The sequence below is a fragment of the Gouania willdenowi genome, chromosome 22 (assembly GCF_900634775.1).
Source record: "Gouania willdenowi chromosome 22, fGouWil2.1, whole genome shotgun sequence".
Classification (NCBI taxonomy): domain Eukaryota; kingdom Metazoa; phylum Chordata; class Actinopteri; order Blenniiformes; family Gobiesocidae; genus Gouania; species Gouania willdenowi.
The window spans coordinates 12,204,703-12,230,134 of NC_041065.1; the positions used below are offsets into that span (position 1 = coordinate 12,204,703).

The window sequence follows — 25,432 nt, forward strand, 5'->3', positions numbered from 1 at the left end:
CTTTATTATATATATATATATATATATATATATATATATATATATATATATATATATATATTATATATAACCTGTTATAAAAGCAAAAACTAAACTTTTTTTGAAAAATGGAATTTGACAGTTTGATAAATAACTTGTTTCTGATAATGGTACTTGAATTACAGTTAGTTACCATTTACTTGTTCTCACAAGTTTTTTAAAAAATTAAATAAATTGTATTTCATACCATTTTTTACTTGATGTCGCAATGTATATTGTATTGTTTAGAATCGGGATATATTGGGTTATAATGTATGCAAATTATGAATCGTATCGTATCGTCAGATTCATGCCAATGCACACCATTAATAGATACTACAGTACTAAATATTGTGCTTTTTTATTTTAATTGTCACAAATCAATAAGTTAGGGAAAGCGTTCAACAGCAACAGAGACAAACTGATCTTTTATTTTGAAGGCCTGCCCAGACGTCTGACTGTAATCTATGTGATGTTGATGGGGATGCTGCTGCTGTCTGCTGGACCCGGACCCGGACACTGGACCGGTTTTCATCTGCTGTGCGTGTGTGCGCGTGTGTGTGTGTGTGTGTCTACTCGGAAAGCGTCATAGACGGACCGTGTTGGCTGTAGTTGCTGTGATAAAGGGAGGAGGTAGGTGCTCAGTATCATGTGATTACTGCTGTTTGAGAGGATGTAGTCTCACACACACTGCACTGTGTGTGTGTGTGTGTGTGTGTGTGTGTGTGTGTGTGTGTGTGTGTGTGTGTGTGTGTGTGTGTGTGTGTGTGTGTGTGTGTGTGTGTGTGTGTGTGTGTGTGTGTGTGTGTGTGAGAGAGAGGATGATGGACACAACACTAAGGGCCCTGCAGGCACCGGGTTTTATTGTGAAGGGATCAGTGTGCTGTGGGGGGCTTTCTTTGTGTCATCATTACACCCACCCTTCACCCACATGTCACAGAAAATCACATTTATTTCTTTATTTATTTATAATTTGTTTAAATTGATGTGTTATTAGAAATAAATATATACATTATTATTATTATTATTATTATTATTATTATTATTATTATTGTTATACATAATGTATCTATATATCTACAATCAACTCTATTAGCCCTTTACAATCATCATAATCTCACATGTTTATGATGCATCACTTTCCATTGTGATTACCATGTGATGTTAATAATAATAATCAAAATGTAAAAAATATGAATATTAAAGCCACACCCCTGGCACTAACCCATGCCTTAGTTTGGCAAAGCTAAAATGGATCCTTAATGGATCAATGGTTGAATATTTATTAGTCACTCATCACATCTGTAGGACAGAAGCAGTCCACTACATGCAGTCAATGCCGCACCCTCGCACGCACGCACGCAGCAAGCACGCACGGACAGACGCACTGAGATATTAACATATGATCATTGTTGGTAATCATACCTCCTCAATAAAGACTTTGGTATTAATAATTATCAAGTGACTTTTAGAATGAATGAACATATGATAGAGAAAATAATCCACTAAATTGTCAAATAGGTCATCTTTAAGATTAGAAATTATTATTATTATTATTATTATTATTTTACAGTGTATTAAATTTGTTACATATTCACAATAAGATGTTTCTTTTAAATCACATAATTATCAATTCTTTCATCTACCCTTTTCAGTCTTTTCATTGGTGTTATGAGGATATTACGTCAAAATACTTCACAAATTGTGACAAAATTTTAACCAAATTTGGACCTGCTTAGGCCATGGAAGATTCCATTACATTTTGATGGGGATGCAGATCAATATACCTATTTTTAATTAGTATGAAAAACCAAAAAAATTCGTATGTAATTGGCCAAAACACAAAAAAAAAAAACGAAAAAACAAAAAAAAAAAAATCTCACTTTGTAATTGACCAATTTTTATGAAATTTAACTCATTTAAGTTGAGTTGGTTCTTTAATTACCTCACTGAGTTTCACGTGGTCAGATTGTGCATTTCATCGCAATTTTCTTTAGGAAAAATGCGACAGTCCATTTTGATCTACTGTGTTGTTATTAATTGGGGGATACAATTTTTTTTTAACATTCTCACTGGCATTGAATTTCTAATTTTCTATTTGCGAGGCAACTTTTCTGTTCTCATAAAAATAATAACAACAAAACGTGTTGTTTGTTTTGTCAAATAATGTTTGTGAGCTAAAAAAGGTTATATACTCATTTATATATCCGTTGAAAAGGTGTGTTAAAATGAAAATAATGTATTACACACTTACTAACAAAAGCAAGGCAGAATATAGAACAAACAACATTATTTGTCAAATAAGGTGGTATATGAATATTTATTGGTTAAAATAACATATTGATAATTTTGTCGACGAATAAAAAAAAATGAAACTAAAATTTTGTCACATGGGATGAAATCCAATCAGAACTCATGTGATCATGTGATGTTACGCATTGATCACATCTAATTTGTCTGTGTTTAAAAACATTAAAATCATCCAATATCAGGTTCAATATCAAATCTTATGCTGTATATTTTAGTCGACTATAAACATATTTAGTTGACGATAAAACATGTCATTTAGTTGACTAAGGCAGACTATAACTAAAATAGTTATTCTGACTATAATTTGGAATTTTAGTCAATAGACCAGACATAGGCAATTGGCGGCATGGGGGCCACATTCGGCCCTCAGTCTAATTTTATGCGGCCCCCAAAATAAATGTAGAAAATGACAGCGAAATACACAAAACAAGAGCAACAATACATTAAAAAACTCAAAGAATTACAACATTGCAGGAAAATACAGTAAAAGACAAGAGAAAAACACAAAATCACATAAAAAAATACACAAAACTACAACAAAAATGAACAAAACGACAACAGTAATACACAAAATTATTCAGAAAAATATATCTTCTATCTATAATGCAAGAAAGGTCTGCGTGTGTGTGTGTTTGTGGAGCGAAATTCTCCCTGACGTGGTATCTGTTCGACCTGAAACTTTGTCAACGGCTTCGAAACACCCCAAGTATGTGCATTCGTTATTTTGGAGTAATTTGATCTTTCAAAATTTTTATTTTCATGTTTATTTGACCGTCAACAAAAATATGAAAAAGACTCAAAATACACAAAACTCAATATTTATACACAAAATGACAACAGAAATGCACAAAACTACAGCAAAAAAGATACAGAAATACACAAAATGACTTCAGAATCACACTACGATGGCAACAAAAAACAATAATTATACAAAAAAATGCACAGAAAGATACAAAAATACACTTAATGACTCAAAAAAACATACATTACAGAAAAATACATCAAACAAAAATTATCTAAAAGTGAGTAAAGAAAACAACAAACACATTTATCATGCGCATGTCCCGTAGATTTAAACCAGGGAAATCGCACACACTATTTTACTTTGCACCCGCAAATATACCCCTTTATTACACTACAGAGTATGTACACCTCTTTGTACATCCAACCTTTAAACACGTACTCATTTGGCCATAATTGAGTTGAGTTGAGTTTATTTGTCATTGCACATGTTACAGAGCAACAAAATTACATTTCAGTTTTATCCCATCCAAGAAAACATGAAAAGACAATCACATAACATTTGTAACATAACATGGGAGCACAGGAGCAGGAGAACTGCGGTTCGGCACAAGGGCGGCGCCCCTTATTTAGATGAGAAATGGGATAACACTGTAGAGAGGGGCAGAGTTTGGGATCATGAAAAAAATACTCTTCAGCAACATTGTGACAGAAACCAACAAACACAACATACAATTCAATTCAACAGCATGTTAGCACAGGGGATGGGTCTTTAGGATGGGTAGTTTGCAGGTCAGCCACAGTGTGGCGCTGCCCCTATGGCGCGCCTCCTACGGCCAACCGCTGGGAAGGAGGAGGGTTAGAGCCAGAGGAGACGGTGACAAAGACAGGATATGTAGTGATGTAGGAGGAGTGAAAGTGTTCATCTGTTTACTCAGATTCTGCTGCTGACTCTCACATAGAGATGACCTCGAGAGTTCGTTGGCAGAGCCGAGTCCAGGTGCATATGAAAAGTGAGGGAAAGGTCAGAGGGCCGTATCAACATTCCGTCCTTGGAGAGTTTGGAGAGTATGGAGAGAAGAAAACAAAACACAGGCTGTTCATTCGGGGGATGGGGGGCACGAATGAGAATAGAAAAGGTGTTTTGAGACAGGCTAGCCATAACATGGCTGCCAGCCCTACTGTTCTGTTCCTGGTCAGTTCGATAAGTAATCCAATAGTGTGGCCATTTCCTGTGAGACAAACCATCCTCCTCATAAAGTTCCACGGTGGAATCCGTCTGAGAGAGTTCGGAGAGTTTGGCTCCTTTCGTCGTTGACTGCGGCTTCCAGTAGTGCTGCCAACGTAATCCAGTTTTGCGATAGATCAGGAAAATGCCAGATCCAATCAGCAGAAGACCCGATATCACGTCCTCAGGACTTGCGAACTCTCCCATTGCCCGTCCTTCTCGTAGAGGGATTTGACCAAAAGCAAAGAAAGACCAAATAATCAATTCCATGATTAGATTCAGGATCGGGATGTTGATAGATGATAAAACATGAAAAATGACTTTGTAAACCCACAGTACTAACAAACAAGTAAAACAATTAAATTGGGCTTTAAGCCTTTATTGGTCTATGTTGTTACACATATAAATTTGTCCTCTGCAATTTAACCCACCCCTGGGGGGCAGTCGGCAGCCATTTTGCGGCGCCTGGGGAGCAGTTCGGGGTTAAGGGACTTGCTCAACATCCCACAGTGATGGCCCAGGTGGGACTTGAACCGGGAACCCTCTGATTACAAGGCCAGCGTCCTTAACCAACAACAGAAATACACAAAAATTACCTTAACAAATGCAAAATGACAGCACGAATACACAATATGACTTCAAAAAACAGATATTTTACAGGAAAAATACACTAAAGGACTTCACATAAATACACAAAATGCCTCACAACGAGCAAGACAACAACACACATACACAGAATGAGAAAAAACACATAATTAGTATAAAAACTCTTTGTTCTTTCCTGTATTAATGCTCAGATCGCTCATTATTCTAAATGCTGACATGAATGTTGAAGAATGTGGCCCTCCGATCAAACAAACACATAAATTATGGCCCCGCGGTGATGAAAGTTGTCTACCTCTGCAATAGACTATGACTAAAACTAAATCCAAATTTACAGTGAAATTTAACACTGACAATCATTCTTGTCATTGCACATGTGAACAAGAGAACAAATAAAGGTTTTCAAATGATAGCTTTTTTTTTTCAAAGCCATTTTCTAACACTTTGATGTATTTATTTAACGAGTAAACCAGTACAGCTACTTTATATCAGAGGTCGACCAATATATCGGCCGGCCAATATATGGACCTTTTTTATTTTTATTTATTCATTTTTTAGCACTTGAGAGTAGCCATTAAAGGAAAAAAGAAATAACATTAAATAAAATAAAAAAAACATCCATTTGGATGTATTAATATACAACAACAAAAAAAGGTAATAATAATAACAGCATGTGCATGGGAGAGGTAGAAGCCAATAGGCTTACAAATAAAAAGCCGATATAATAGGATAAGGATATAATATAATAGTGACTGATCAATATCCTTATCCTATTATATCCTTAATAGGATAAGGATTTTTGTTTTACTTGTTTGTGTACGGGTATATTTAAAGTTCAATATATGTTAAGAGTTCCATTGGTGTATTTAATGTAATTTCTAATATATACATTTATATCATATGAGTGTTTCAGTTGTGCTTTAAAAAAAAAGTATATCGGCTTCCAAAATCGGCTTTAGATATCTGCATCGACCTTTGAAAATCCCATATTGTGGTGATATTTATTAGTTTAATGTATATTGTAAATAGCTCAAACTCTAATCATAATGAAGTTAAAATAATGGCCGTGTTGACCTCACAGTAGATTGACCTTCTTTCTATTTATCACTGCATCACTGTGTGTTACGTCTCAGGCAGTGACTGACACTGGCCCACTCAGCCTTAGAGTCAGTCACAGTCTGATCACTGAGCTGCATCACTGCATCACTGCACACTCACTCATAGCTCCACAAACAACATGAGGTCTGCTAGAAAGTTAGTATTCTCACTTTTCCTTAGACAAAGGCTCCTGTGCTACCTCTACAGCTTCTATGTGTTTTCTCCTCTGGTTTCTAACAGAACAATAGTGATGGCTTCCAGCTCAGGAAACGTGCGGATCCTGATTAAAGGTGGTAAAGTGGTGAACGACGACTGCACCCAGGAGGCCGACGTCTACATAGAGAACGGGATCATCCAGCAGGTCGGGAAGGAGCTGATGATCCCCGGTGGGGCCAAAGTGATCGATGCCACGGGGAAACTGGTGCTGCCTGGGGGCATCGACACCAGCGTCCACCTGGAGGAGAGCTTCATGAACGCCGTCACGGCAGATGATTTCTACAGCGGAACCAAGGTAGCCTACCACCAGAGTTCCTCTCTGGGATAGTCACAGAAAGGAATCCATCACAAAATAATAATAATGGCTGCATTAATAATAATAAGTTATTTAAGTTCATTTATAACCCTGATCATTTTGGCATCTCAAGCACTTTTTCAGTGGGTATCATCATGTGAATAAAAGCTTTCCACTGACGTTAACCAGAATATATCGTCAGTGTTGTTCATCTTACATTTTTAAATTCCTTTTCATAATCTTTGAATAAATATGTAGACCGTACTTCTATTGAAGCTGTAATAATTTAGGCAGTGGCTATCCGTACGGTTGCCGTATCAATATACCGACATTCTACCCGTATGCAGCGCTCCTATTTGGCCAGTTTAGGTTACGTAACTAAAACTAACCCAAGCCTAATCCTAACCCTAACCCTAACCCTAGGACGCTACGTACGTTTACTTCGGTAACGGTACCAATAGCACCGGGGGTTGTCCGGATGGAAACCGTACAAATAGACACTTTCTATAATTTACTACCTGTTTTTGGTTTCAAGCCTGGATACTGTTATTTTTTTCTAAAAGAGCTAAACTATTTATATTTACTCAGGAAAAATAATAGTTATATAATTAAAGGTTTGTCATATTTGCTAAAGCTGTCACTATGTAAGGACAGCTTTTCATCAACCTTGTAGTTTGTGTGAAAAAACATAGTTGCTGCTAATGCTGAGGTGTGTGCACATAGAGAGAGAGAAGCGCTGCAGTAATATGCTTTTAACAGAGCATGTTATAATATGTGATGTTGTTGTCGGACTAACGTTAGCTTGTTAGCTCCTCTGAGAGAGGGACTTTGGAAAGTTTGGAGACAGGGCAAGAGAGCAGCGGGGAGGGAGGGGGAGAGAGGGATCTGAGAGTTGTGGACTGCACCTTTAAATCGGGTATTGCATGCTGAATCTTTATGTTATTTATGGCATATTTTATACCTGAATATTTTGCAAACAGGTAGAGTTTTATTTTTTTTAATCAATTTTTAGTTTACTGTGTGTATTTTGATTAATGTTGTTATGCGTTATTTATGCTTTGGTTTTTGTGTTTCATTTTGGTTATATTTTCTTTTCTGTGTGAATGTTATTCGTACATCTTAGACCCCAGGAAGAATAGCTACTGCTTTTGCTGTATAGCTAATGGGGATCTAAATAAAAAAAAAAACAAAAACAATAATTAATTAAAAAAAAAAGAATACAATATTTGGTTACACTTAACTTGAAGTTTTATACATAACGCTGACATTAGGCTGTCATTATTATGACATGACACCTGTCATTAGCATGAACAAGGTGTCATGAAGGCTGTTATTAAGTGTCGTTCGTTACCCTAACTTTACCTAACCCCACTAGATCTCTGTAGAATGTGATGTGAGCTTGTAGAACATGATGTGAGCTTGTAGAATGTGATGTGAGAGCTTGTAAAATGTGATGTGAGCTTGTGTATAAAAAATCCACACGTGAAATAAATTTAATGTCACAAATGTTGGGAAAAAAGTAGAGACTGATATTTACACATAAAGTTACAGCTGCAAACTTGTAATCAAACATTGATTCACATGTTTTTTAATTCCTTGCGTAAATGATCGTTTACAACCACAACTCTCCGGTCACAACTTCTCGAATGCCGGCCGATGAATCGGTCTGTCACTATAATGAGGCTGGATGATGGTTACCAGAGGTTGTAGTGAGTAGAGGTTTAATAGTAGACATTGATGATGACTGGTCACCAGTGTCACGGCAAATTTGCGGTTGACCACATTTGGAGACATGATTTATTGCTCTGGTTGAGTGATGGAGTCCAGGCGAGGCATTGATGATTTTATAAAAAAGGTTTATTATAAAACTAAGTAAAAAAGAGTACAAAGATGGACAAAATTAGTGACCGCCCGGGCGGACGTCCGATGATCGAGTGGCACAGTTCTAACTCATCACGTATATTCCCCCTCAGTCCCCCTCCCTCCTCCCCCCAGGAGATAAAGAGGACAGGGTGGAGGTGATAGAGGAGGGTGAAAAGAGACAGTTTCTTCTTTGGGTCAAAACAACCAGTTCTCTGGTATCTCCTGATTGTCGTGCGTGTATGGTGTTTGTGTGTATGAATGGATGTGTATTGGGTGTGTATGTGTGACTATGTGAGTGTGTGTAGGCATGTGACTGTGTGATGCCTCCGTGTCTGAGGGATAAGATGTGTTTTGGGAAGCTGACCTCGAGAAGAGAGCAGAAAACATGAGACAGCAGAAATGAAAAGTCTCAACTTAAAGCCTTAAAAAGAATAAGGTCTATGAGTAAATATGTTAATAAACATTAACTAACAATTTTGGCCCTGACACCAGTCTGAGCAATGAAGGATGCTGAGGCTGAGAGGGGCTGGTAGAAGCTGGTGACAGACACTATTCTCTGCTCTCGCTCTTTCCCTCCTGGCTCCTCCCCCTTTTTCCTAGACTAGGGTCGCTGCTGAAAGAGAGAGTGAGTCCACAGACAAATGCAGATCAGGCCGTCACCATGGAAACCACGGGGCTGTCGCAAAGCCTTTTCACTCAGGCCATTGTGCTGAAAGACAATGGTTCTCAGGCTCCTCCCCCTCCCACCCATCCTTCCACTCTCTAGGGTCAGCTGGCAGATGCTCAGTCAAGTGTGCAATTATACACAAAACACAGAGTGTATTCACTTAATGTGGGTTTTGTTATTGACTGCTGTGTTGTCATTAAATCTCTACATCTTTATCTGCACATTAAATGCTAGTGCCGTACAAAATGACAAAGATATGGATTCATATGCTATGAGACAAATAATCAAGGATTTATATTTCCCTCAGCAGCCATTTGGAAATAAGGATACAGATACAGTAGCAGGCGCTTTGTGTCTATTGGCTACACACGACAGTATCTTGTTGTTCATTGTCACCGAGAGTCCTATTTTGAGAATGGATGATATGGTTGAGCACTTGGACTAATTTTATTCAGTTGGGGGAAAGATGCAGATCCTCCCTTTTAATTTTTTAAGCTTTTCCTTTTATGTCCTAAACAGTTAGCCAATGCACATATAGATTTAATACCGACATTAATTCTTAGGTGTATAGATTTAGGCTGTAAATAATCACAAACAGAAACTGAACCAGGAATGCTCAACAAATGGCACAAAATGCAATGGCCTTCTGGCAAAGTTACAGCTGAGTGTTATTTACAAGAAGATATGTTTGTGTAAAGTTAAAGATTTTTACAGGTAAAAATTGAACAAATAAAATATCTACAACTTAGCTGTAGCATTTATTTTACATGCAAGTTAACTTCTTTTTTGTCATGCAGTGTTAGATTAAATGACTTATTATTATTTGCAATAGTTTACATCAAAAACCCTTTTTAACCTGACTGAAATGGATGAAAAACTGGACAAAGACTGAAATGAATACAAAGGCATGATGAAGAAAACTAAAGAGAGAAGTTGTTGTGTTTATTTTGTTGAAAATTAGGTCAAGACAAAATGCCTTTTAGAAAAATATAATTAATCAGAAATCATTTTGTTCAGTAAGTCACTAATATGGTCAACTTTAGATGATGAGGTAACCTAAATAGCAAATGTTTTGTGGTTAGGTATAGGGCCTCATGACTTCCGTAATTGTGGAAATTAGGATAAAAAGCCAAAAAAGCCACCAGACTCTGTTTTTTCTCTATTTTTATATAAAATCAAACCCCAACATGACACGGAATAGCCTCACATGCATATTTTACAACAATATCACACATTTACACAATTTTTTTCATGGCAAAACGGGAGACTAAATGTCTTGACGCTGTGACAAAAAATAAACAATACGTCCAATTCTCTCTGTAATCACCTTCATAATCCTGCCCTACGTGTTACGGTGAGACTATAGTGATCATGTTATCTTGTGATTGTAAATACATGCATGCAGGCTTCATCTGAAGTGTGTTTTTAATGTGTTGTGATGAACAAAGCGGTTCAGATTATTATGACCTTATTCAAATCCATAAAGGCTCTGGTACAAAGACAGGTTTAGCTGATGATGTATTAGTAAAAATGGTGATCAGTTTATCTGGTGACACGTCGGAGCAGAAACATCTCCAATCTCATGGCTGTGCTGGGGTTTCGTGCGTAACGTGAGGGTGATTCGCCAGTTGGCGATAATTAAAGGTTTCACAAATAATGTTTTGGGACCACGTCACACATTTCCATGGTTTTTTCCTTATTAAATGGGTGTCTGGGGATCTAGCATTGGGGCTAATGTTGCGATGCGACTCAAGTGTTGCCATTCTATTTATCTTCTATCTATGCTATCTATATATCTGCATGCGTGCATGCATGTGTGTGTGCGTGTGTGTTTGTGGAGCAAATGTCTCCCTGGCGCGGTGTCTGTTTGACCTGAAATTTTGCCAAATACTCCAAGTGTGTGCATCCGCTATTTTGGAGTAATTTGGTCCTTTCAAAACGTTTATTTTAATTTTATTTTGCCTGGACGGCACATTCAAGTTCACCCAGAAGTGAAACCTATTCAGCTTTTGACCTCAGTGTGTGAGGGGGCGCTAGCGCACCATCTGTATCTGTTTCCCTAACAGTGTCGAGCTGGAGTCACATGTGCGGTCAGAGCCAATTGCTGCGGTCAGAGCCAATTGCTGCGCACACAGCCAAGCAGACACGGACTGCAAACACACGAGAGAGGAAGATAGTTTAGACCGGAGAGGGGGAGGGGTATAATAGTTTTGTTACAATAATAGCTCCATAGAGGGGCATCTGAGCAGAGGCGCTCACACTGACATACTAGCAAAGCTCAGTCTCAAGTCTCACTTATTGGGCCTGATGTGAGTCACTGATGTGCTTGTGAGCTACAAAGTAGCGAGCCATAACATCATTATGTAAAAACTACACAAAACAACGACAGAAATGTACAAAAATATACAAAAAAAAAACATACATTACAGAAAAATACACCAAACAACAAGAAAAATATGAAAATGACTCAAACTGCACAAAACTAAATATTTATACAAAAAACACACAAAATGACAACATAAATGAACAACACATTCACCAAAAAAGACACAAAAATACACAAAATGATGCCAGAATCACATTACAATGGCAACAAAAAACAATCATTATATAAAAAATGCACAGAAACACAACAGAAAGATACAAAATACACAGAATGACTCCAAAAAACATACATTACAGAAAAATACACCAAACAACAAGAAAAATATGAAAATGACTCAAACTGCACAAAACTAAATATTTATACAAAAAACACACAAAATGACAACATAAATGAACAACACATTCACCAAAAAAGACACAAAAATACACAAAATGATGCCAGAATCACATTACAATGGCAACAAAAAACAATCATTATATAAAAAATGCACAGAAACACAACAGAAAGATACAAAATACACAGAATGACTCCAAAAAACATACATTACAGAAAAATACACCAAACAATAATAAAAATTAGTAAAAAAAAAAAACTAAAAACAAACACATTTATCATGCGCATGTCCCAAAGAATTAAACCAAGGAAATCGCACACACTATTTTACATTGTACCCGCAAATATAACCCTTTATAACATTACAGAGTACAGAGTATATGTACACCTCTTTGTACATCCAACCTTCAAACACATACTCATTTTGTCATAATTGACAACTTTACTTAAGCCCCCACATGAATACATACTTCTGACAGGCACTGTACGAGTTTATGTAAATTCTCTGAAGCATATAAAATGTAAATAACAGTAGTTGACTCCATTAACTCTATTTAGCATGTTCGGTACATTTTCTGGAAGTTGAATATCCAGTAAAGTCTACTAAAAAGGGAAAGATGATGAATGGGAAAAAAATTAACCGACATGAAAATGGCTAAACCCTGACACTGAATGTGGTCAGTTATGAAACCCTAGTTATGGATCTCCATGATTGTGTCTGTGCGCCCTCGCTTTGCTCTTTGATTTTTCACTGTAAGTCACTCACTGGTCAAGGCAGAGTTGGTTTTTTTTTTGCCATCACAGAAAGTCTGTCCAACTATAGACCTCAGCAAGCTCCATCACTTCCTGTTCCACACTGTTTAGTGTCATTAAAAGGACATTTCCAAAGTTTCTCTCATTTAAATTTACAAATGACAATAAGTAGAGACCCTTCTCTCAATGTGTCCAAATTATCAATATTGTTATATCTCTTTCAGGCTGCTTTAGCCGGTGGTACCACGATGGTGATCTGCCATGTTCTGCCGGAGAAGAACGAGTCTTTGCTGGAGGCCTACGAGAACTGCCGTAGTTTAGCAGACCCTCAAACCTGCTGTGATTATTCTCTACATGTGGGGGTTACATGGTGGGGACCAAAGGTACAGCAACACTTCCACTACTTTACTCTATCAGTCACACTTTGTTTCCTGGATACTTTCACTGTTTTTTTTGGAAATACAAGTAATAATTTTCTTTATGATTCTTGTTACTTTTTATTGTTTGATGAGAGTCACAGCTGGATATCTGAAAGGGGAGACGTTGCAGATTCCAGGTTTTATGAGAACATAATTCTTCCTCCTCCTCATGCAGGTGCGAGCTGAGATGGAGAGTCTGGTGAGGGAGAAAGGAGTGAACTCCTTTCAGATGTTCATGGCATATAAAGACATGTTCATGTTGAGGGACAGCGAGCTCTTCCAGGCCCTGCAGCATTGTAAGGACATCGGTGCTATTGCTAGAGTCCATGCAGAGAATGGAGAACTGGTCGCAGAGGTAGGACAGAATTTACCATGACCATGTCATCCAATGTTTAATTTCATTTATTCATGTGGCATTTAATGTTTTTTCTTATTTTTTTCTGGAAATATGATGTTTTAGTTTTCAGCTAAGTTAAAAATAGCTTCAAATTTAGATTTTACCCAACAAATAAATACATTTATGCTACAATAATGAATGACTTTTTCCCAGGGTGCAAAGGAGGCATTGGAGCTGGGCATTAGTGGCCCAGAGGGGATTGAAATCAGCCGGCCTGAGGAGGTAAAAACATATTTTGTCCGTAGTGGTAATTTATTAATGTTATGAAAACATTCCAACTTTGGCTTAAAAACCTTTTTTTTTTTTTTTTTTTAACGATACTTACTTGTCTTTGTTTGGTTTAATTCCAGCTGGAAGCAGAAGCAACCCACAGGGCAATTACCATTGCCAACAGGGTGAGTAAGGTGTCATAATTTATTGTAGTTCAATGCTATTACGAATGCAAATTAAATTATCGTTATTTTTATTACATAAAATGAGAGGATCATTAAGCCAGAGCTGATCAAATATCAGCAGTTTATTGTGTAGGCCTGCTGTCACCACAGCCTCTTAATAGCTCATTTTATGGCTGTTAGCAGAGTTTAATATTTAATATACTTTGTGTGTGTTTGTTGTTAGGCTCGGTGCCCCATTTACCTTGTGAATGTATCCAGTATGTCTGCTGGGGATGTAGTGGCTACAGCTAAGATGCAAGGTAGGGGTTGTTATTAATCAGAAATCATATTAAGTGTGAAATGTATTCAAATGTATTATTGTAACGAGTCTTTACTTCAGGTACATGTTCAGTTTGTGTAGACAGAAAGTGGAGCTGGGATTTCTCACGTTTGTGTCTATTTTTCTTAGCCACGTCTTGTAAAAATGTTCACACTGTGCCCTAAAATGTCTACAAACTAAAAAAAAACTCAGAATCACTCACCTCAGTTCCATCCACTCACGAAAATATAAAGACAACAGCTGTGGTTGAAGCTGCACTACCTGATTTTTGAACCATGACAGAGGGACATGGCTGAATTCGAACCGTAAATCCCGTCCCCCACTCTGGTAATCCCTCCCAGTCTCCTCCCCTCTCGTAAGTCGCATGAGAGCTGAACGTGCACTACCGGTAAAAAACACGTCGCCACGCAAAAGGATGCACACACAATATAGGAAAATGGAACATTAGAATTACCTGTCTAGAAGGAAAACAGCCACTTACGCGTCCAAAGTTAGTCCAAGACTGAAAACAAGTTTGCACCGTGCTCGCGCTTCACTATACATCGCAGCAGCCAATGAGGAGACTCCTTCGTGAGCTCTGCTTACTCCTCCTTTCTCTAAATACTGTGGTTGAAGCTGGAGGGGGTGACGCCAAGATTTTGTCTTACGTGGTTTTATTAACTAAAATAATTCATTATAAGGCACAGACAGCACGCAGATGTACAATTATTTCAGAAATGATTACTTTTACAATATACTATATGATGTTAATAAGAATCTTTTTTTAAATTAAAGAAAATAATTTGAGTACCCCAGCTTTAATTACCCATGTTGGAGTTGCTCCCTAAACCGCCCTCCACCTGTCTCTCTCAAAATGATCCAATTCACACATGTCAATTAACATTACATTATTACCTCCACAAAGCGCAGAGTGGGAGGTTATATTTCACCCTACGTTTGTCTGTCATTTCAGGAAATGTTGATAATGGGACAAGGAACAGGTGATTACATTTGGGTGATATTCTGCGTTACCAAAAAATGAGAAAATACCAAAAAATAGGAAAATAGGAGTTGTGCCTGTGCCTGGGCCTGCTCCTTTAAGCGCGGTGGCTTATGGGTAATGTAGGTGTGGTAGGGAAGGGCATTGTGTGTATGTCCCGCCCGCTACTAGTGCTGGACTTGGCGGAGATCTGCGCTCTCCGAGTGCTCTAGTTTTATTCTGCTTTAATAATTGTCAGTTATATTTGATAATAAATATTCCATGTTAGTGCCTTAATCCCTTTATTTTCTTTGACTTTTTAATACATCTCATTTGGGCTTGAATATAGAGTAATAATGTGTATAATAATAATGTCATGTGAATTGCATTATGATATATTATTTCCTTTCGCCATTCTAAACCGATTCATTGTTATATTTGAAATCCCTTACTGTGTCTTTTACATTATCATTAGAAAGTATTTGACGTGAGATTAGTTCAGTCTACCCTCTCCTGGAAGACATACAGTATTTTCCTTGCGTGCTGTCAAATTAACCTTCATTCATTATTTCTCCATGATACAAAAATGATTGTTTAAGATGTACCTCAGTTAATGAAAAGTAGCACTGCCCACCTCTGGAACTTGATTGGAGACCTAAAGAGCCAATTGGACAGTCGTGGATGTAATCAAAGCATCATAAAGGCAACATGTTAAAACACCAGGTTAAAGAATGTGATTATTATAGTAGATGGACCCCTGTAAAAGCATTTGGCCACTCCTGGTAAAACAAACCTTAAAGTGTAAATACACCCTAAAACCTTCTGCTGAATACATACATGATTAGGTATAAACTAATGTAGTTTATTGTTCCTTGTCTCACTCTTCATATTTTAATCTAAGATTTAAGTTTAGCGTTTTTAGTTGCGACATGTCAGAGTGAATGATTCTATGGGTTGAACACCAGCTATTGCAATTTAATTTTACTATTGGCTGAGATTAGTAAGTGTTGTCTTATTGGATCAGTGACGTCACTAACCGTCACTGCTGACTCCGCCCCTTCTATGAAAGATGGCCCTCAGTGAGCATTGATTGGCCACGGTTACATGATGTTTTTAAATTCGGAATTATTTTTTTCCAAATTAAATCATTTGGTATGAAAGTGTTCTGCTTTGCGTTTACATGGAAATAGTAATTCCCGAACTGAGGTTTACATGGAAAACCGGTTTATTCGGCTTTAGTTAATTCGGCTTTAGGTCCGGGGGTTGGGAAGGTTCTGATTGGACAGGGGGAGAACGTAACGTGTGATGTTTATCGGAAAAAAAAACACAACAACCCTTTGATTGTCGGCTGTAACACAGAAGACCACACGTTTTCACCTTTATTTTGATTGTAGTTTTATGCCTCGTCCATCCACTCTTTTCAATAGATCTATGTCTTTTAAAGCTCTTATTATTATGTCAGCTCTAGTCCGGACGGCCATGTTGGATTATGTCGTCACCAAACAGTCGCGCATGTGCAAAATGACCGGAATTCACATAAAGCGGCTTTAAGTGTTGTTAAGTAGTTACAAGAAAGAGAAATTATTTAATTCGGAATTAAAAACGGAATAAACCAGCCACTTAATTCAGAATTAAGTTTAATTTGGAATTAAATTAGCATTAGGAATTACGTATTTACAAGGTCAAGTTTAAGAGGAAGTAACTTTTATTCCACTTTAAAGAGGAATTAAAGCTCCCATGTAAACGTGGCCATTGACAGCTCCATGTGTAACTGTGCAGCGCTGTGGGGGCGGGGCTGCTGTGACTGGGCGTGTTTTAACTACTCTAGGAGCAACACCCATGATCACGGCATTTTTTTAATTTCCCCCTAGCGTCAGGTCAGAAAAAACCTGGGAGTGTACATATGTAACTAATGTATCTACTTTTTTCCAGTCATATTTTTATCAATTATAGAGGTATTTACAGAAAAAAATAATTTTATGAAAATGTCATAATCCTCTATCCTAATGTATTTTCTGACCACAGGTCGGGTAGTTCAAGGAGAAACCACCACAGCACATGCTGTCCTGAATGGAATGCAGTACTATCACCAGGACTGGTGCCATGCAGCTGCTCATGTAACCGTTCCTCCACTTCGCCTGGACCCCAGTACTCCCAATATCTTAATGAGCCTGCTGGGAAAGTGAGGAAACGAGTATAGATGAAAAAAAAAAAATATATATATATATATATATATATATATATATACGCAGACTACGGAAGTGGACTAGGGCCAATTTTGATGGAAAAAATAATTTTGGGCAAATCAAGAATCAAGTCGAAATGTCGAGAATAAAATTAAAAATTAAAAAATTTACTGAAATCACAATATTGTGACAAAAATCGAAGATTTGCTAATAAAGTCAAATCTACTGAAACTGACATGGTCCAATTCACCATATTACAGCAAACAGCAGATCATGGCCATCTACAAAATGCCGTGTATCGATTAATGTATAAACTATACTTCAAAGTTGGGTTTAATAACAGATTCTTTCTTTTCTTTCTTTCTTTTTTTGCTCATAAACACGGTGTTGTAAACTCTTTAAAGACTTTGAAGAGATATTGGCAAAAACTGAGTTCAGAAGGAAAAACCAGTCAAGTTCAGACGACGGGGAGCATTCAGTCCATCTGTGGAGTTGTACGGAAACAGATCAGGGCCAATTTTTATGGAGACTGTTGTTGCATATGTTGAATTGGCCCTTGTCCGCTTCCGTAGATTTGACTTGATTAGCAAACCTTCAACTTAAATCTCAATATTACAGTATATTTCAACTTTATTCTTGAAATGTCAACTTTAATCTCGACATTTCAACTTTATTCTTGATTGGCCCAAAATAATTTTCTTCATTAAAGTTGGCCCTAAACCACTTCCTTACAAAGGTAATAAATGTGAACTTCGCCTTGTTGCAGTGACACGCTGAACGTTGTGAGCTCGGATCATCGTCCATTTACCATCAAACAGAAAGCCATGGGCAAGGATGATTTTACAAAGATCCCTCATGGGCTACCAGGTGTTCAGGACCGTATGAGCATCATCTGGCAGAAAGGAGTTGTACGTACAAGCAATTGCATGGTGTTACTGTATCATTTCATACATTCTGGGGTTTGTGCATGACAAGTAAAGACTATGATGTCTGAGAATACAGTATATATATGCATATTTTGTGTATTTAATGTGCCAAAGTCCAATATCTGTACAATCACTAGTTTCACATCAAGTGTGACAAACATGTTGTTTACACAGATTGGAGGTAAAATGGACGAGAATCGCTTCGTAGCAGTTACAAGCTCCAACGCTGCCAAGATCTACAACATGTACCCGAGCAAAGGCAGGATCATTCCAGGAGCAGATGCTGACGTGGTGGTCTGGGACCCCGAGGGATCCAAGTATGGAACCTGAGCCCTCATTTTATCGACCAGCGTGTCTCACTGCAGCTTTTAGCTCTCAAGCTGCTCAAGCATTTTGTCTGCCTGACCCGCGTCGTCTGTCTTCATATTCCCTACCTGTAGGACCATTTCGGTGGATAATCAGTTCCAAGGAGGGGACGTGAACCTGTATGAAGGTCTTCGCTGTTACGGCGTTCCCCTGGTTACCATTAGCCGCGGCCGGGTCGTCTGTGAAAATGGCATGTTTACATGTGCGCAGGGTTCTGGGAAGTTTTACCCACTTCGCACTTTCCCGGATTACCTCTACAAGAAAATGGTTCAGAGAGAAAAGGTATTTTTTCATGTTTTATTTAACATGATGTTTCTGAGGATGGTGATGTGGAGGGAACTGTGGAAACAAGCTAGATTTAAAATAACAGGGTTTTTTTCATTCCAACACTTTTTACTTTTATTTTCAAATTAATTAATAATTTTTTCTCAGGATTATTTATTGTATTATGTAGTACTAGTAATTGTGTACCAACATAAACACAAAGTACAGTAGTCTTCCCCATCCAGGGTTGGGTTCAATTACAGTATAATTGTAATTGCGTATTTGATAATGAATTACAATTATGTTATAATTATGATAGTATTTGTAATTTAGAAAATCTGTTGCTGTCGTAATTGTAATTAAATTGTAATTGAATTCAGATATTTGACTTTGTAATTGTAATTGGGATGAAAATTCTCTAAAAAAAATTGTCAAATATAATTTAACTGGGGAACAATGATGCAGTTCTATGTACAGTTCTAGACATATGTAGTTAACAATTATTAAAATATGTTTCATATCAAGCTTTCCCACATTTGACCAATAAGAAAAATTAAATCGAGGGATATACTGACACAAAAAAGGCTCAGACGCCCATGCCATAAATATTAAAACCTATATTTTCATTGTATTTTGAAGCCTAGCATGGTAACAAATAGATATGACAGAAAGAAAGATTTGTTTTTAGTGTATTTTAAAACTGATTTAGGATTCGTTATCATAAGAGATGCGAACAGAAAGCTAACACAAGAAGAAGGTTAACTTTTATTAAGTTATTTATTTCAGGCTCAGTAGTTGTGATTACTTGCAAGTGAACTTTAGTAGTTGAGAACGTAATAAAAAATTTAATTTAATTGTAAATGGAAACAAGCTGGTCACAGTAATTGTAATTGAGCTGTAATGAACATGGGTAATTGAAAACTTAATTGTAACTGAAAAATGTAATTGACCCCAACCCTACTAGTTTTGCTTTCCCACACTCACTGTTTATCTTTTCTCTTTACCCATGTTCAAATGTTTGACCAACACCAGAGCCAGGCTGTGAAACCTGTGGAGCGCGAGCCCTACACAGGAGAAGTGGTTCCTGTGGCCAATTCAGGAAAGAGGGACACCGGTTCTTCAGATCTAGACACCCCGACACGGCCCAGCACCCGGCACGGAGGTGTGAGGGACCTTCAGGGATCCAGCTTCAGTCTGTCAGGTGAGGAGGAATGCAATCATTCAAGCCTCAGACACATTAAGTATTGTTTCTAATGTTAAGATTCAGATCACTTTATTTATCCCCAAGGGGCAATTCAGTTTCAGTTACATCCTGTCCAAGAAACATGAAAAATCAATCACAAATAACATGGGAGTACAGGAGCAGGAGTACTGTGGGTCACCACAAAGGCAGTGCCCCGTATCTTAGATGGAAAGTGGAAAACAGGTGGAAAGGTAAGGGGAAAAAGGCACGTCCAAAAACTATGTTCCTTTAGAGAGAGCACAAAGAAACACAATCACAATAAAATTTTAGGACTTAACAAGTGGGCAGGGGGTGGGGGAGGGGAGGATTATTGCAACCAACCACTGGGGGGCACACGTGCAGCCTTTTTCAGGCACCTCGCTCACCCCTCCTGCTGCCACTAACGTGGGGGGGGGGGGACAAAAAAAGGCATTGAAACATGATCCCATTCGCTTCATTCTGAACAGTTCAGCCCGTCGTCAGATGACGTGAAACAACCTTGGGTAGATCTGATTCAGAAAGAAAGTTCCCAGGTGGTGCCGATGGGGAAGAGGAGGAGGAGGGGATGGAGCTTCATTCGACACGAACATCTTGGAGAATAGAGAGATGAACCGGGGGGGGAGCCAATGTAGATAAATGATTTGTTTTTGGCAGGCTAAGCACAATTTCCGTCAGCCTTGGAGTCCAGGTCTCACCAGTATCCAATATGGTGGCCTTATCTGGAAAGCTGAGCTGTTAACTTCTCCAAGTTAGATTCCATCTCGCGTAGATGTTCCAAAGTAGCATCTTACTTTTGAGTTCATTTATCGCATGAGTCTGAGTGTTAAGAGCCCTGCACAATCCAATCATAAATGGCTGGCAGCCTTCCCAAAGCAGCTGCCAACGTAATCGGGACTTTGCGATAGATCAGAAAACTGCCGGCTCCAATCAGCAGCATACCTGCTATAATAATTCCAATTATGTAGATGTCTTCCACGATCAACGGACAGGATAGACAGACCCACAATCCTCCACTTGTCCCAGGAGTTCATCGTGTATCCAACTGGAAACATTCCGGCAGGCGGGCTCACCACTGCACGATCTTTTTGTTGAAAAAATGTGGTCGATTACATGGAGAGATCAGCTAATCAATTCAATAATTTTGGAGATGTAGAGAGAGGCTCCCAATAGAGTCTGACAAAAGACAGTAGAAAACAAAGGAGCAGCAAGCAGGGCAGATAAGAGAGGGAGGGAGCAGAGAAAAAGTGTCCGCCTTCATTGAGAGCAAGAAGAAGAATTTAGATTTTCATTTGTCTCAAAACAATGTTCTGATATTGTGACTCTAGGACAAACTAATTGGTCCCAATCCAGGAGTTAAGAACCTTTGCTTTAAATAACTAAAAATAATATGGGACGCTCTGCATTGCCATTTGTGCCGCAATGTGTGGATTAAATTGAGCATTTCATTCGAACTAGCTTTTTTTTTTGGAAAAAATATTATTATTAAGTAGAATAATAAAATGCTTTGATTTTCACAAATCATAACCTTGATTAAAAAAAAATTATTTTTTTGGCCATTTTAAGCCTAACTCGTGTATTTATTTTTTTTTTTTTTACATTATAGGAAAATTGATAAATTAAATAGGTAAATTAAATGAAAAATAAATAAAATATAGATAAAAACTTAAGCATAAAATCTCTTAAGGGCCAAAAAATTTGTTACATCATCAAATCTCCTGTTGAATACATACATGATTAGGTATGAAGTTTATTGATCCTCGTCCCACTCTTCATATTTTAGTCGAAGTATTTAAATTTAGCGTTTTTAGTTGTTAAATATCAGAGTAAATCTCCTCTATGGGATTAACGCCGGCTATTGTACAGTTACATCACTAATTAACTGTCACTGTTGGCCCTGCCCTTCCTATAAACGATGTGGGGTAGGACTGGTTTTCGTCCTCTCACAGCCCTCACTGAGCATTGATTGACAGCTCCATGTGGAACTGTGCAGTGCTGTGGGGGCGGGGCTGCTGTGACTGGGCGTGTCTTAACTACTTTAGCAGCAACACCCATGATCAAGGCGTTTTTTGAATTTCTCCCGAGTGGCAGATCAGCAAAAAACTGGGGTGTACTTAAACTTCAAGGCACGTGTGTCAAACTCAAGGCCCGGGGGGCCAAATCCGGCCCTTCAGAGTATTCGATTCGGCCCGCTGAAGAAAGCGAAAATGACAAAAAAAAAAATATGTATCATTGTGTAAATTACCAAACAATTCAGTTGTAAATTGTTGTTGAAAAACTTCCAAAATCTTTCAATTTTTCTCAAATTATTCCACAAAATTGAAGAAAATTTGGTCAAAAAAAACATATTGCTTGGATTGGACTAATTGTTGATGTCATCCACAGTTTATGTCTAATTTTAACTGGATTTGCAAATTTAGGCACATTAATGTTGAAATTGTTTGTTTTCCCGCCTAAAACCTATGGCCCACTTGTGATCGAACTGGTTCTTTATTTGGCCCTTGGAATAAAAAGCTTTGAGGTAAATTTTTTGGCAACAGCATTGCAAACATGTTGGAACTGTGCAGTGTTAGGCTATTATGAGTAAAAGGCATGTGGCAAACCTCTATAATCCTAGTCCCTATTCTGTTGTAGGTGCTCAGATCGATGACAAAATTCCAAAGAGATCATCGGCCAGGATCCTCGCACCTCCTGGTGGGAGATCCAGTGGGATCTGGTAATCAATTCCAAGTGAAACACACCACCTGAGAAGAAAAAAAGTGAAGCCAAGTGAGAAGTGTTGTTACTTACATTGTGTGTGAAGGGATTGCATTTTCTTTTCCTATTGAACTGTTGCTTTAAAACTTCAACTGTACAATTTTGCTATAATAATGAAATAGGCTGGATAACAACCGTTTAGGACATCATATAGTCAAATTTTTGTCAAAAGATCAAAACAAGCCATTTTGGTACTTTGATTAATGGAGAATGTGTGTGTTACTATTACTAATAGGTCTAGGAATAAGAAGTGAGTTTGTTTCCTGACGGCAAACAACTATTTTGCACTTGTATCATGTACTATTTAGATGCCTTTTTTTTATTACATAATTTGTGTCACATAATGTCATAATGTTGAATAAAATGTGGAAAAATATAACAAGAATGTTAAAACAACATTAATCTGTGTGTAACTGTAGAACAAAGTTGCTATTGACCAACTGATGATGGTTTATTTTATTTTTTTTAATTATAATTTTATATTTAAAAAAAATTGCAACATTGATTTGTTCTATTCTGACACGTTATTTATTATGTTTTGTTTTTGTTTTTTTCTGCGGGTCGTCATTGTCAGATTAGCATTTGGAAGGCTTTTTGCAGAACAGATGTCTGTGTTTAACCACAGAAATTGTGAATGAACTGACAGTAACTTACATGGTAACGAAGATAAAACTGATGTAATCAACACTAATATTGATTATATCACGCAGCATATCTTTTGATTGTATTCATATCAACTGAGAGCCTTTGTCCCTGTAATGGACACCCACCCCCTCAAACACATGGGCCCATACATACTGCATTTGGCACTTTTTTACACCAAACACTACGGTAATTCTTGTATGAAAAGGCAGGTTGTATTTTATTTTATTTTATTGTTTATCTTACACTTTCAAAGTAGCAGATCTATGTGAACCATGTCTATCCATAAAACTGAGGTCTAACAGCACAAGAAATCAGTTCAAGTTGTATGCCTTTTTAAAGTTTGTATGATTGTTGAACAAAATGAAGCACTGATACTGTTACATGTTCTGTGTATTTTTTATTTAGGGTTAGGATTTATCCGTATTTTATACTGTGTTAAGAAAACCATGGAGCTACAAGAAAAACTCCCTCAATAATTCCTGGTTTTCTTTTCCTTCTGTGAACGTTCCATGAAATGTTATTGTATTTCTCCTCTCACACCTTGGTGCTGAACAACCTTTTATTACCTTTACTTCTTGCAAGTCTTAATCACATGATTTGAGTGCAAATAAACCACAATGAAAATCAATACTGTGTCTGTTGCTTTACAATATTGTGATGTCATTAAGCTCTGTTAATATATAACTTTCTGACATAAGAGCAATTCATTTATGCAAACTAGGTCAGGGATTACATCACAAAGGAAGAAGATAAAAACTTTATTTACATTTTTTTGTGTGTGTGCAAATAAAATCCATAAATATAATAATACATTTTATTTGTTTGATGACGCCTTTCAAGTCACCCAAGGTCACCTTACATAAGATAAAAGCATAAAATAACTTCACACAATATTAAAACCAAACATTGACATAAAAACAAAATAAAACGCCAGTTGGAATGTCAAAATAAGAACATTATTGTCAGTCTTTATTTTTTTGTTCTATTTGCAGAGTGACACCTACTGTATTTCAATTACAAAAAATTGATTTATTTGTTATTTTATTTAATATTAACTAATTCCAGCAAGTTCATTTTGTCTTCTTTTTGAATAATATGTTAAGGCTTCCTCTATTCAGACAACCTTTTATTTTTTTTTTTAAATAAATGAAACCATAGCATAATATTTTATATTCTATATATTAAAATTTTTTTATAATCTATATTCACTTGAGTTGAAAATAGGGTGCCGAATGTAAAAACTCCCGTTTTCATAGCTGACATATTTTGAACATTTAGATTACTTTAATTTAAATCTAATTCTAAATGATAAATCTAAATGTTAAATCAGTCACCAAGTGTAAAGCTAAATGTTTAGAAATGATGCAAAGTGGGCACTTTGTAGAATTTTTAAACATTTAGCTTTACACTTGGTGACTGATTTAACATTTAGATTTAGATTTAACATTAAGATTCAAATTTAACATTTATATTTATATTTTACATTTATCTTTACATTTAACATTAATATTTACATTTGTCATTTAGATTTAGATTTCACTTTTACATTTAGATTTAACATTTACATTTAGATTTATTTTGTCTAGACACGTGTACACATTTTAACAACAATATCGAACATGGTGTTTTACATGAATTTCTGTCTCAAATGAAAGAAAAATGGGTTAAATGTTCAAAATATGTGAGCTATGAAACAGTGACCAAGTTTTTAAAAATCGGCACCCTATATATACCCACAGACGTTATTTAAATCCAAGCCAGTATCATACTTATTATTATTTATTTGATTTGCCTTTGTTCTCTTTCCAAAAATATCGGCTTGTATCATTATCAAGAGCCCAGTGTCGTATATAATCCAATCTTCAAAACTTTGTATATTTGTCTTACCTCTAATAGATTAAATAACATAGAAACGTGACCCATGCGTGTGTGATTTTAATAGATTATTAATAGATCTTCCTTCAAATCTTTTCTATTCTAGATTCAAGTTGTGTGTTTTATCCTCCATAGTAACTAACTATATTTAACACATCAACAGGAAGCCCGACCTCATAGAAACCTCAGTGACTA

General features: G+C 37.0%; 1 protein-coding gene across 2 annotated transcripts; it reads left to right on the forward strand.

Annotated features, from left to right (window-relative positions):
• Positions 1-498: 498 nt before the first annotated feature.
• On the forward strand, positions 499-23,970 carry dpysl5a (dihydropyrimidinase like 5a). Of its 2 annotated transcripts, none has more exons than XM_028438697.1 (13): positions 499-651; positions 6,239-6,509; positions 12,736-12,894; positions 13,106-13,285; positions 13,481-13,549; positions 13,678-13,722; positions 13,946-14,021; positions 17,025-17,181; positions 17,952-18,093; positions 18,286-18,428; positions 18,552-18,759; positions 19,774-19,942; positions 22,595-23,970. In XM_028438697.1, the coding sequence occupies exons 2-13, from the start codon at positions 6,249-6,251 to the stop codon at positions 22,678-22,680; spliced, it is 1,695 nt and encodes a 564-aa protein (XP_028294498.1). In that variant the 5' UTR covers positions 499-651; positions 6,239-6,248; the 3' UTR covers positions 22,681-23,970. The 2 variants fall into 2 exon arrangements, with proteins under 2 accessions (XP_028294498.1, XP_028294497.1); XM_028438696.1 differs by lacking the exon at positions 499-651 and adding an exon at positions 6,077-6,154.
• The last annotated feature ends 1,462 nt before the right edge of the window (positions 23,971-25,432 follow it).